The sequence below is a fragment of the Podarcis raffonei genome, chromosome 17 (genome assembly GCF_027172205.1).
Source record: "Podarcis raffonei isolate rPodRaf1 chromosome 17, rPodRaf1.pri, whole genome shotgun sequence".
Taxonomy (NCBI): domain Eukaryota; kingdom Metazoa; phylum Chordata; class Lepidosauria; order Squamata; family Lacertidae; genus Podarcis; species Podarcis raffonei.
Window position 1 is genome coordinate 3,981,672 of NC_070618.1, and position 12,033 is coordinate 3,993,704.

The 12,033-nt window shown below is 46.8% G+C and overlaps 1 protein-coding gene and 1 non-coding gene across 3 annotated transcripts in view; both read right to left on the reverse strand.

Moving 5' to 3' along the window:
* Positions 1–11,292, reverse strand: part of NCAPD2 (non-SMC condensin I complex subunit D2) — a 28,169-nt gene extending 16,877 nt beyond the window's left edge. The window contains exons 1-13 of one of the 2 annotated variants that reach the window (XM_053370310.1): positions 11,006–11,292; positions 9,089–9,164; positions 8,243–8,301; positions 7,621–7,802; positions 6,799–6,932; positions 6,381–6,508; positions 6,154–6,277; positions 5,931–6,078; positions 4,565–4,762; positions 3,273–3,407; positions 2,635–2,719; positions 1,797–1,974; positions 1,485–1,609 (exon numbers count right to left, since the gene is read on the reverse strand). In XM_053370310.1, the coding sequence (XP_053226285.1) occupies positions 1,485–1,609; positions 1,797–1,974; positions 2,635–2,719; positions 3,273–3,407; positions 4,565–4,762; positions 5,931–6,078; positions 6,154–6,277; positions 6,381–6,508; positions 6,799–6,932; positions 7,621–7,802; positions 8,243–8,301; positions 9,089–9,164; positions 11,006–11,150 (1,717 nt within the window). In that variant the 5' untranslated portion in view covers positions 11,151–11,292. Of the gene's footprint in view, positions 1–1,484; positions 1,610–1,796; positions 1,975–2,634; positions 2,720–3,272; positions 3,408–4,564; positions 4,763–5,930; positions 6,079–6,153; positions 6,291–6,380; positions 6,509–6,798; positions 6,933–7,620; positions 7,803–8,242; positions 8,302–9,088; positions 9,165–11,005 lie in introns of those variants that run through there. The other variant, XM_053370311.1, reaches the window with a different exon arrangement.
* On the reverse strand, positions 7,878–8,193 carry LOC128405490 (small nucleolar RNA U85). The gene has a single exon (XR_008328321.1). It is a non-coding gene; the product is annotated as a small nucleolar RNA U85 (small nucleolar RNA).
* Positions 11,293–12,033: the final 741 nt, after the last annotated feature.

A 12,033-nucleotide genomic window follows, 5' to 3' on the forward strand; every position in this document is an offset into this window, starting at 1 on the left:
GCCAGGGAAAGGTTCAACCAGGCAACCTTGCCTAGTGTAGCGGCAACTTACGCATGAGCAACCCCAATTCCCATTACAGTAAGTGTTCTCCGTTAATGGACTATGCAGAACTAGATAAACTAACAGGAAGGATTCGAAACCGGCGGGACCAGAAATTCAGGGAAGACGGGAGTAAATTTACGGACTATTTGAAAAGTATTTGTGAAGATCAGACGACGTTTGTAGGTTTGCAAGAAGTTTTGTGAGTATTATTGGAAGTATTGCAAAAATGGAGAAGGGGAAGGATGATTTGTTAAGAGATGTAAAGGCAATATAAAGTTAAGGAATGCATAAGAAGTGGTTAAAACGGTGGATCATCAGAGGTGCTGATGGAAGTCTAAAAAGATTGTATAAGCGGTAAGTTTTGTGGTACATTTTATAATTTATATGTTAAAATCAATAAAAACTATTAAAAAGAAAGATAAAGAAAGATAAGTGTTCTCCATGTTTCCAGACAAATGTCTAGTGTGGCAGGGAACTAGTGTCAATCTAACAATAGATGCAGCCACTACAATGTATAAAATGGGAGTGGATGGGTAGACTAAATTTCATTAAACATGGGTGGCAGAACTGAATCCATCACATTCTCCCCTCCCACTGTGCTCTATTGCTTTGGGTGCTTTTCTTCCATCCTGCTTCAAGAGTGGGAGTGTGATGGGGTCAAGGGTGCCTGATGGGGTCATGTTTGGGTGCCTGACTGCTGAGAGGTATGGTGAAGAAGAACGAGTTTAGCTTCCACACCCACACATCTTTTTAAATTTTGGTACCTTCCACTACTCACTTCATGTGAGAAAAGATACACAATTAGATGCAATAGGGGCATCCACGTTTGTTTTCGTTTGGTCCTCGTAAAGAGGGGATACTGGAGCCAACCAAGCAGCAAAATGAGGTGGAGCACCAACAGTGTAGAAAGTTTTGCAGAAAGTATTGATCTGATGTGACCTTTCCTATTCTGCTTAATTCAAGAGGGTTAATTCAAGAAGCTTCTCTGTGTGAAAGAAACAAGCAAAAGGTTCATGATGTTTGGGTTATTCCTTCAGAGAACCTGAGTACAGCTGGCTAAACTGGTTCTCTTATCTCTTTCTGTCAAGGTCATGCTGACTATAAAAGTAAGGAGCCTGGGCTTCACTTTCTCGTTCTATCTTTTTTCCTTCTGGTGTGCTGTTCTGTATACAGTGTTAAGGTTTAGTCTTATTATAAGTTACTGTAAATTTAAGTCTGCTGCAACTGGATTTCTTATGGACAATGCCAATCCTGGATTTGTGACCATTATGCTTATTTGCCTTTAGTAGCAGTAAAGCTCTGCTGGATGAAATATTTATTGCCTCTGGTCTAATTTTTGGGGAATCCTGCAACGTGTTTAAATTGTTACTCTGCTAACTATATGTTGAGGTTCTACTCTGGATCAATATTGAGTAGAATTTCAATGACAAACGTATCGTTACCTATGTAAAGTGTTCTCAAGACGTTCAGGATAAAGTCTTCCTCATCACCCTTTGTTCTTGGTCCGCTGAAGGGCTCCACTGCCTGGAACTGGCGCATACCTTGTTGTGTCAGGTGAATGGCACCCCTGCATTGAAAGCACGTGTGGCAAAATATGTGATCCAGCTGCCCTTCGCATGTTCATCCAGCTCATCTGAGCAATGCAGCATCCCCTTAGAATTACTTGCGGGGGAATATTGGGACACGTAGCTCCCAAGACAAAACCCCATCCTACTGCGATGAGAAGCACACAAATCCTTTCTGGGTTTACTCACTTGTAATTGGATTTCCTTAACAGCTGGGCGATGCTCTCAAATAATCGTGCTGGATCCTCCGTCTCAAGCTCACCCACCTGTTCTTCTTCCTGCTTTCGTGAGCAAAGGCAACTCTTCAAGGTCGCTTGAAGCTCTGGCTGCATGGCTTCCCACTCCTCCTCTGGAGGGATCACCACAGCTGCGAGGTGGAAGAGTCAGATTAAGCCTTCATCACCATCGAGATGAACAGCAGTTAATGGGAAGTTAGTGCTCTATAGAGCAAGGGGTGGGGGAACCCTTTTCAGCCCAAGGGCTGCATTCCCTTCTAGGCAACCTTTCAAGAGCTACATGACAGTGATGTACGGGGCTAGAGGCAAAAGTGGATGGACCAATGAATGGAGATGTTACTTCTGTACAGAGCCAGTGGTGTAGTGGTTAAGAATGCCGGGTTAGGATTTGGGGTAGATCTTTCCCACCTGATTAACTGGTTTTCACCCTGCCATGGAAAACTGCTTGAAATGGGAAACATTCCTGAATCCAAAGCAGCCATGGACTTTTGAATTGGGTTTAAGTCTCCTTAATAAGGGAGACAACACACAACTACGTACCAATTGCAAATGTCTTAAGGTGTGTTCTCTAAGACATCCCCTCATACAGGCTTTGTTGGAGCTGAAGGTACAATTTTGAATTATGTTCGAGTCTCCAGGAGATTTCTCCTGTGTTCCACTCTCACCACTGGTCTCAAACTTTGCCTTTCTATTCTCCATGCCTTTTCCTTTTCCATTTCTGCCTTTTCCCACACCTCCCCAGCCAGGGGCACCTCAAATGTTGAGCTGCGGCACAGGGGGAAGTACATTACCAGTTTTGGTTCTGCCTTTGCTCTTCATTTCCTGAAGTTTCTGCTTCTCTTTCTCAAGCAGCTCAGTTAAGTCTGTGCAGCTCAACTGTGAACACAAGAATTCTTGTTAACGCAGCTAATTTCATGCTCCTCCCGCCAAACCTCCTTCTTCCCCTATCACCAAATTTCATATCCAAATTTTGTGAGATCTAAGGGAATGTGATCCAAAAGTTAGATTGTGTTTGAGTTACCTGAGCAAATGCCGATATAAGTAACTTATAAGAGTTTTAAAAAGATAGTCAGCTCCCATAAGCTACTCAGAGGAAGAGTCCTTCCAAACTAACTGATGAAGAGTTACTGCCCCTTCTGTGTGGCCCCCTGTATTTTATGAAATTGGGGGCGGGGAATAAGCCATCAGAAAATGTTTATGTGTGTGTGTGTGTGTGTGTGTTATCAGGAGGGGCATAATGACAAACGCTTGATGCTCTGATCTATCTTGCACATGTTACATTTCATGCAGTTTGAGATTTATCTACCGAGTTACCTCTTCTTTTCCATCCAATTGTGTATGAGTAGGAACAAAGTTTGGGTAAGGGGGTGTCTACAGTGGCAGGAAAGGGTGTTAGCGTACCAAGCAAGATGTGAGATAAAGAGCTTACCTTACAGGAGAAAGGATTGTTGGAAAGGAAGGCAGCCAGCAGCTGAATTGCATTCTTAACCACATTTACAGATTTATCCTGTAGCCGACCCACAGCTAAGCATGCTACAGACTGGTACTGAGTTAAGGGCAAAGCCTACAAGCAGGGAGGAAAGAGAGAGATGAGAGGCTATAAACATGTACAACTGTAGAAGCAGTAAGTGGCACCAATGCCATGTTACCTTGATTAAGTGGTACTAGAAACCTGTATTTTGCTTTTGGTCCTAAACATGTGTATGTCTATAATTGCCCTTGAAATATAGACTGGTTCCTATTTGCACTGTTCCCTTGAAGGCCTACAGCTCTCTCCAGCCATCACATGTAGCATTATCTGACAAAGTCCAGATAGAGACAAATCTCTACAAACCAGGCTGGGTAGGGCGACCTGGAAAAGCCCACTGCCCTGTCTCTCACCTTTCCACCCCCACCAATCTTGTATTGTTTCAGTGTTCAGTATGTGGGGGTTACGTTCTGGGTGAAAAAGTGGGGAGACCCTCTAAGCACCTTTTAAATGCCCTCTCTGCCACTGTCTCTCCAATCCAAACCAAAAACCTGTATCAATAAATATCCACAACTAGAACTGAAGCTCTTGGGCCAGCAAGAGGCTGTAGGATAAGTGGCTGCTGCGCTATCACAAGCATCAGCTGTTAGTCGGGGAGGCTGAGCAGACTAAACAAAGCACTACTCTGCCTCCAGTATCCTCGGGGCTTCACCCACACTGGGCTCCAAGGAGGGTCTCCTCATGAGCCACAAAAACTCCCCAGCTCTCTCCCGCCATGTCCAGGTTTGAATTGAATTATTTATCTTTTTCCTGGTACCGCACATGTGTGGTCATGCGCAAGCCCATTGTGTGTAAGTGGGGGGATGCCCGTGTTTACAAACGGTGTGGATATTCTCATAGCCTCTTCCATAAGGAGGGGACCTGGAGGTCCAGCTAGCATACACGGCTGCCCATTTCCTGCTTTCTTCAACTGCAGAGGATGGACAAAATACGGTGAACCAAAGGCTGGAGGGGAGTAGATGCTCAGCAGACACAATCCCACTCCCAGGTGTGCAGAGGGGAGGAAAAATTAACCCTAAACAAGCCAATTAAACTTGGCAGGACAGGAAAACCAGAAGAAAACCCCCGCAATCTACAATTACCGAAAGCCTCCAAGTCAAGAGAGATGGCACTTCCCAATGCAAACATACCTTTGAGGTATGGAATTGATAAAGGATGCTCAACTCAAGAGTGCCCCCTCCCTCACAACTCACTTTTTGTTGCACAATTCGGGTGAAGAGTTGCAGCACACGACTGCGCACAAAGCTATTGACATCACATGTGTGCGCCTGCAGGGTGTCCAGAAATTGATCCCTTGTGTTTTTGGAAGCTTCTTCCAGCTGCTCTCCATTCAGCACCTGCAGCAGCACCTCTGCCATAGCAGTCAAAATGGCATTGCGCATCCCATAGCTCTGCAGGACAACAATATGGTTTAGAAGGGCATTTCTCCTGGCGCTTTCAAAATCTCACAAACAAGGGGCCGAGGAGGCAAACGTCCCAAGGAAACTTCCAATACAAAGCAGGTTGAATTGCATCATCTCTGCAGCACTTGCAGGCCAGATGCCCACAACAGCAGCAGCTCTGTGCCAGCCTGAGCCTATTTGTCATGGACTGCTAGAAGCTGCAGGGAAAGGCAATCCAAAACCAGAATATCCTGATGCAATACTTGGACATGATTGATGAGTCAGAGCTAGAGAGACACAGGATTAAGATGCCGTACACACATCCCATTTTGTATAGCTGGAAAGACATTTCTGGGCTGGCACATGTGTGCCCCTAGTGTTCTAGCTGCAGCACAGGGTTGTGGCCGACTTGCACATTGATCCAAACAAGGTTTTCTCTGAAAAAAGTCTCAGAGTCCACTACCACTCATTACCAAGTAACCATGAGCAGGACTGATGCCACAGAAGAGAGGATTTCATGAACTAAGAACCACAGAGCTGATTCTTGTATTTGAACCAAACTCTTCTGGGCAGCTCTCTGTGATTTGTCTGCAGCCTCAGGAAAGCCGATGATCCATTCGAAAGCAGGTTCTGAACCACAAGATTGGTCTGGGTGCTCAGTATGTTTTGCCTGAAACCTGAGTACAGTCATACCTCGGGTTACAGATGCTTGAGGTTGCGTTTTTTCAGGTTATGGACTGCCAAAACCCAGAAGTACTGGAATGGGCAGAAGCACTAAATTGCACTTTGCACATAAGCGCCAAATCGCAACCTGAGTGCGTGCAGACGTGACGCTGCGGGTTGAGGATGTGCATCCCGCACGAATCTCGTTCGCAACCCGAGTGTCCACTGTATAGTTATAAGGCAGGCATACGAAGGGAGGCGGGGGGGGGGGCAGAGGAAAAGATGCCAGCTACTGGTTCTGAACCTACTGAGGTGCAACTAAAACAAAGAGATGCAGACAAAATAACAGAGCCTTGACAGATGCAAGATGCTGGCTGGGCAGGTGGGGGTGGTGACTTTCTTTGCTTTAAATAAGCCAGTACAACTCCGTCCTCCCATATATGTTCAAGATCTCAGGCCAAACAAAAGGAGAGTTGTGCAGTCTTAACATTTCACATGGTCGCATATTGAGTACCTCTCCATCCAGGTGATGCAGGAGGACACTTATGTTGGCCAGCACTATGGCTGGTGCTTGTCCAGCCAGTTCTACAAGGAAGGCAGCATAGCCCTTCACCCCTGAGGCGTCTCGCGACAGCTCCTGAGGGCACTTCTGTCCAATTTCCCTGAACAATGAACCAAGAGTCAGTGGCTGAATCTGCCGAGAACAGGGTGGGAAGAAGGACAAGAGCCTCTCTCACCTTAGCAGCTCCCCCACAATGCTCTTCATTCCATATTCCTTGATCCACACACCCACAGCCTCCACAAACACAGGAGCTACGTGTTCAAAGTGCTGAAGCATCTGCACGACCTTCAGAGTGGCACCTACCAAAGATAGCTGCGGTAAGAGAAGACTCATTTTCAATAAGAAGATAGGTAGAGAAGTTTAGGTTAGGGGTTTATGGTGCACCAGCAACAGCAGACTTACTGAGCATATGGCCATAACGAAGTAGAACGACACCTAGCAGATGAATCACTGCATTTCGTGTAGGCCGATGTCTCTGGTGGCCAATGGTAGGGTTCTCCAGGATGCGGTAGCAGCAGCCAGTCACTAAACTGGAGGGAAAATCAAAACAGGAATCAGAACAGATATGGATTATATTGGGGAGAACAGAGAAATAGGAGGGGTACTCACAACACTGCAAGCCTCGAAGGCACACATATTACTGGTGATAAATAAACCCCTGAATTATTTTTCCTTAGTTCAAGTTTACCTTGTTGCCCTAATCAATCCCTCCTCCTCGCGAACGGACTGATCCCTGTCACTCTTCCGCAATGTAAGAAAGCATGCTTTCAGAGACCTTGCCCAGAAACAGCTTCCTGTTCAACCCCTCCAACATTCACACCTGATAAACTCTTCCTCCACTACAAAACTGTTCCACAGGCGATGAAGGTCCAGCTGAAGTAACTGCGTGAGCAGCTGCACGACGTGTTGCCTTTCTTCCTCCCAGAGAAAGCCTTTAGCCTGGCTCTTCTTACCCTGTTAATGTAAATGCAAGGCATCAACTTCAGGTGTGAGTGGAAGAGAAAAATGAGCACACACAGCAACCCTTCGCGAATTAGGTTCCACATGCCCCAAGATCAATGCACATTGGGCAGCTGAATGTGTGTGTCTTTCCCCCTTCAGATGTTCCATACAACACATGAACGTGGTAGTGGGTGGAGCTTGCAGTGGAAGGCCATGTCTCTATTTAAGTTCTCAGCTTACATTTTATGTAGCAATTATTTTTATCATACAACTTGAAAGAATGATTTTAATTTGACTTTGGGGCAACTATCTTAATTAATAAATAATAATAATAATAATAATAATATACCTCACCCATCTGGCTGGGTTTCCCCAGCCACTCTGGGCGGCTTCCAACAAAACACTAAAATACAATAACCTATTAAACATTAAAAGCTTCCCTAAAGAGGGCTGCCTTCAGATGTCTTCTAAAAGTTTGGTAGTTATTTTTCTCTTTGACATCTGGTGGGAGGGTGTTCCACAGGGTGGGCGCCACTACCAAGAAGGCCCTCTGCCTGGTTCCCTGTAACTTGGCTTCTCACAGCGAGGGAACCACCAGAAGGCCCTTGGCGCTGGACCTCAGTGTCCGGGCAGAACGATGGAGGTGGAGACGCTAAAGGGCCATCTTAAGCCCAGAAAGTTTTCAGATTCAGCCTTCTACCTTCTTCTTGGAATCCAGCCCCACCAGGTTGCTTTTGCCACACTCTATTTCAAAAGCCTCCACCAGCCGTGCTAGTAGGTAGCAGTTCATCTTGAGAGCATTATGGTGAAGAGCACGAAGTGAAGGTGCTAGGTCAGCATTGCTCATGATGGCTGTCAGGGCACTGGAGTGACTGGCGACAACTGCAGAGAGAAGTGGGAAGATGGATCACCAGGCATGCTCTTGGCACACGTTTGCCTGAAATACAAACCCACTACAGCTTTCAGATTACCAAAGACTTGTGATCATGTTGCCTCAAAAGCCATAACTCTGGCAGCACCCAGCAACCCATAACCCAGGCACGCTAGGCTTGTCTTGTGTCCATGCCCCTGACCACTCCTTGCAACACTTTGCAAGAGATGGATGCCTCCTCTAGAGGAAGCCAGAAGGAATGGGATGTCCTGTAGGTCTGCCCTTACAGCGGACACACATAGCTTTGCACTGACCACCAAGATTACAGACCTCTATAAGGGGAATGGGCTGAGGAGGCAGCCTGCCAATGAGGTCACATTTGCCTTGATAGCATCATAAAGCTGCCAAAAAAGAAGTCACACTTTCTATGACCTCAAGGGGCCTCACTCACCTTTCATCATCAGTTCTAGCGCATCTTCTTTGAGAGCAGCATCAACAGTTCTGAAGTGGCTGCCGGGCAGAGATGTGAAGTTCAAAGAAGGAGAAAGCAAGAGCCAGGTTCAGTTCAGAACTGCATTCAGTGACCCCAGCTCCCGAGACATACTTTTAAAGTACATTATGCAATGCAAGGCCTGGATCTGCTGTTGGGTCAGAGACAGGTTAGGAATGCTATTGGTGTACCACCCACACTACTGCTTTACAGCTTCCCTGGCTGAGCTTGTCTCAGGTGTGATGCTGGAGAAACCCAGAACAGGGGTTTCGGATGCCTTCACTTAGGCTCCAGCTTGGGAGTTCACAGCCTCCAATGGTCTTTCTCAAATGGTCATTTGTCCAAAGCACTGAGCAGAGTACACCTTCCATTTAGTCTGTGCCCTTTTGGGAGGGTGGCGGTCTGAAAATAGGTGGAGTGGTTATCACCTTGTTGCGATGGGCAGTCCACTTACAGGTGAGGTTTGGATTTACAGTGACAATTCTCCCCTGCAAGGGTGGGGGACTAGTTAGGATAGACCACCCCTGAAGACTGAAGGTATCTTATTCCTAACTGCTCTAGGTTTCCTCCCCAGTGGATAGAGCAGGTGATCCTACTAAGGCACTAGTCTTAGAATGGAATGGTGAGACTTGTAGGGCCATTGACATCACTCCTGACAGACCTCTCCTATGCTGTGCAGCCCACTTTGTTCCTTGGTATACTGAGGAGCTGCATGACCATTAAGAAAAGGGCCCCAGGGACTCTTAATCCCCAAAGGCTGAACTCTTTCAAATAATAGCAATAGTGCTTCTGAACATGCAAACTCACTGTAGAATACTGTACACGGTATCAAAATGCTGCAGGATAGCAAGAGCTCCTTGTGTGCGGAAAACTGTCTGAAATGCTGCAGAGAGAGAGAGAGAGAGAGAGAGAGAGAGAGAGAGAGACCACACGTGAGAGCCAAATTTTATATAGCTGACTAGGCTATGACTCATTGTGACTTAAATCAGTGTACTTCCAATTACTGCCCTTAATGCTGTTCAGCATCAGAATAATGTTGAAAGTAAACAACGGAGCAAAGCTGGTTCAGCTCTAGCTCTGATAGCTTTAAAAAGGGATTGGACTCATTCACAGAAGACAGATCTATTAACAGCTATTAGCCACAAAAGCATACCCGTCAAGTGTCCCAATTTTCCAGGGACAGTCTCGGAATGATGAAAGCCACCCCAGCTTGATTTGATCCTGGAATGTCCCTATTTCCCCTGCCAGTGCTGCAGCACAGTGGTAAGAAACACCATGGTGCATCTGCAGCAAAATAACTGGATGCCTTCAGCTGCCACAAAGCATGTATTTCCCATATTGGTCTCCACAGCCATAGCAGACGCTGCAACTTTCCAATAGCTTGACCTCACCCCCAAAGGCAAACTCCTCCACTGTCTCCCAAGACAGATGGATGCCAGCTGCTGCCACTGAGCTCAGAGTTGATGACGAGCCAACACTTGTCCAGAGCGGTGGCTGCGAGGGAGCATCCTATTGCCTCTCCATGGCTGCCGCTGACAGTTTCCTCCCCTAGGCAGCTCATAGCGGCTGCTGGAGAGCAGGTGAGGAAAGGCTGCTACTACCAAGGCCCAGGCCCATGTGATGTGCCATCTCTGAGGGGCAAGAATAAAAGGGGAGCAGAGCACAAGGAGTCTTGTTTTTTTTTAATTAAAAAAAATGCTTTGTGCATCCACTTCTAATTCCTTTATTGGTGTGTGTTTTTCTTTTTGTAAATCCTCTAAAGGATTAAGGTGTTTTTACAGAACAGTGGATGGTGTGTATGTGTGTCCTATTGATTTAGTGGTGGTAGTACTGGCACTTCTGATAGGAAATGCTCTGCACAGGGGTGGGGAGGCAGACAAAAATTGTTTTCTTGGTTTCCGAGCTTCCCAGTTAATGTTGCCATTTCAGCACCATCAACTTGGTTTGCCATTCTTCTCTGGTCGGGGTTGTCTACAATTCTGTGATTCTCTCTCTCTCTTTTTAATCAATCAGTCATTTATTGTATTTGACTAAAAGGCATTACAAATCCAGTTACAAAAGCACCAAACCCAATAAAACCCATTAAGATCCAGAAACAAGCAACCATTTACAATAAATCAAATTAATGAATCCCCTGCACAATCTATGCTGTCTTTTACGTGACTGGCAAATAATTTTAGTGGCTTTCTCCAAGGCTGTTTTATATGTGACAAGGGGGTCGCAGTCAGGTAATCAGTGCTTTTTTTCTGGGGTGATGCATAAGTACGCATACCCCTAAACATTTTGTGAATCTTTGTACTTCTGTTCATTTACTGTATTTATTTTTCCCGATTAGAACTATAAAATTGTGATATATAATTTTTATTTATTTTCCATTTAGTTGTATACATTCACATCCTCGATGTCCACTTTACTGTCCTGGCTCTTTAGAGCCTATCAACTTCCTTCCGGCCTCATGGCTTTCAAAATTAACCTTTATATCATTGCATTTTGTACGTTTTCCTATTCTAATTACACTCTAATCACACTCACAATTCTGTGATTCTCGTGCAGGCCGCCTGTTGTATCTGTGAACAGACCTCGACACACACACACACACACACACACACACATATTACCGCCTCTCAAGCTGCACGGTTACACGGGAGTAAGCCCGGCTCAGATGAAGGCGGGAAGGAGCCTTACTCCCGAGTAGGCATGCCCCGAGAACCGCCTCCTACCCACCTGCCAGCTGCCCCGGGAGCTGTTTCGGGGGCAGCACCTCCTGCACCACGTACTGCGAGGGCCCCGCGCCGCGGAGCAAGTCGGCGGGCGACAAGGGCAGGCTGAACTCCCACGAGGGGGCCGCGGGCGGAGGAGCGTCGGCCATGGCTGCTTCGGAAAAGAATCCCCTCAGGAGGAGAGAGAGACCCGCAGAGGAGACCTCCGAACACGACCGGCCCGCCGGCCGCGCCTCAGCGAATGGGGGGAAAGCGCGGGAAGCACCGAACGAAGCACCCCAGCGCGCGCGCGCACCCGCCGCCCAATAAGAGACAGAGAAGACGAAATGCGCGCCGCCACTTCGAACGCCACCCGCTCGCCCAATCACGGCGCTGAGCCCGGCCGCCCCAATCACGTGCAGAGGGCGAGGTCCTCTAACGGCCCAAAATTCCAATTAGAGCGTAGCAAAAAGTATAGAGATGTGAAAGTACCCGATACTTCCGAGACGGAACTTTTTGGTTGCCTTTGGCGTTAGTTTCTTCAGCGGAGGAGAGTTGTCTTTTCTTTTTAGCACTACTGAAATATAGTCGTTCCTCCGGTTCCCTTATTAAGTGACACAATCAGTGCTTTTTTTCTCGGGGGGGGGGGGACGCAGGGGGACGCGTACCCCTAAACATTTTGTGAATCTAAGTTTGGCCTCATTGAGGGGCAGTATATTTCAATATCAGTAGGAAAATGAGAGCACCTCTAAACATTTTAAAAGAAAAAAAAAGCACTGGACACAATTAATCAGATCACGTTCAAATAAGGAACAAAACCGGCCTTGTTGATCCTACTTTGCCCCACAGAATCGAGGTAGGTCTCATTCTGCGCTCATCATCAACTGCGGCTAAATTAGGTAAAGGGACCCCTGACCATTAGGTCCAGTTGTGGCCGACTCTGGGGTTGCGGTGCTCATCTCGCTTTATTGGCCGAGGGAGCCTGCGTACAGCTTCCGGGTCATGTGGCCAGCATGACTAAGCCGCTTCTGGTGAACCAGAGCAGCACATGGA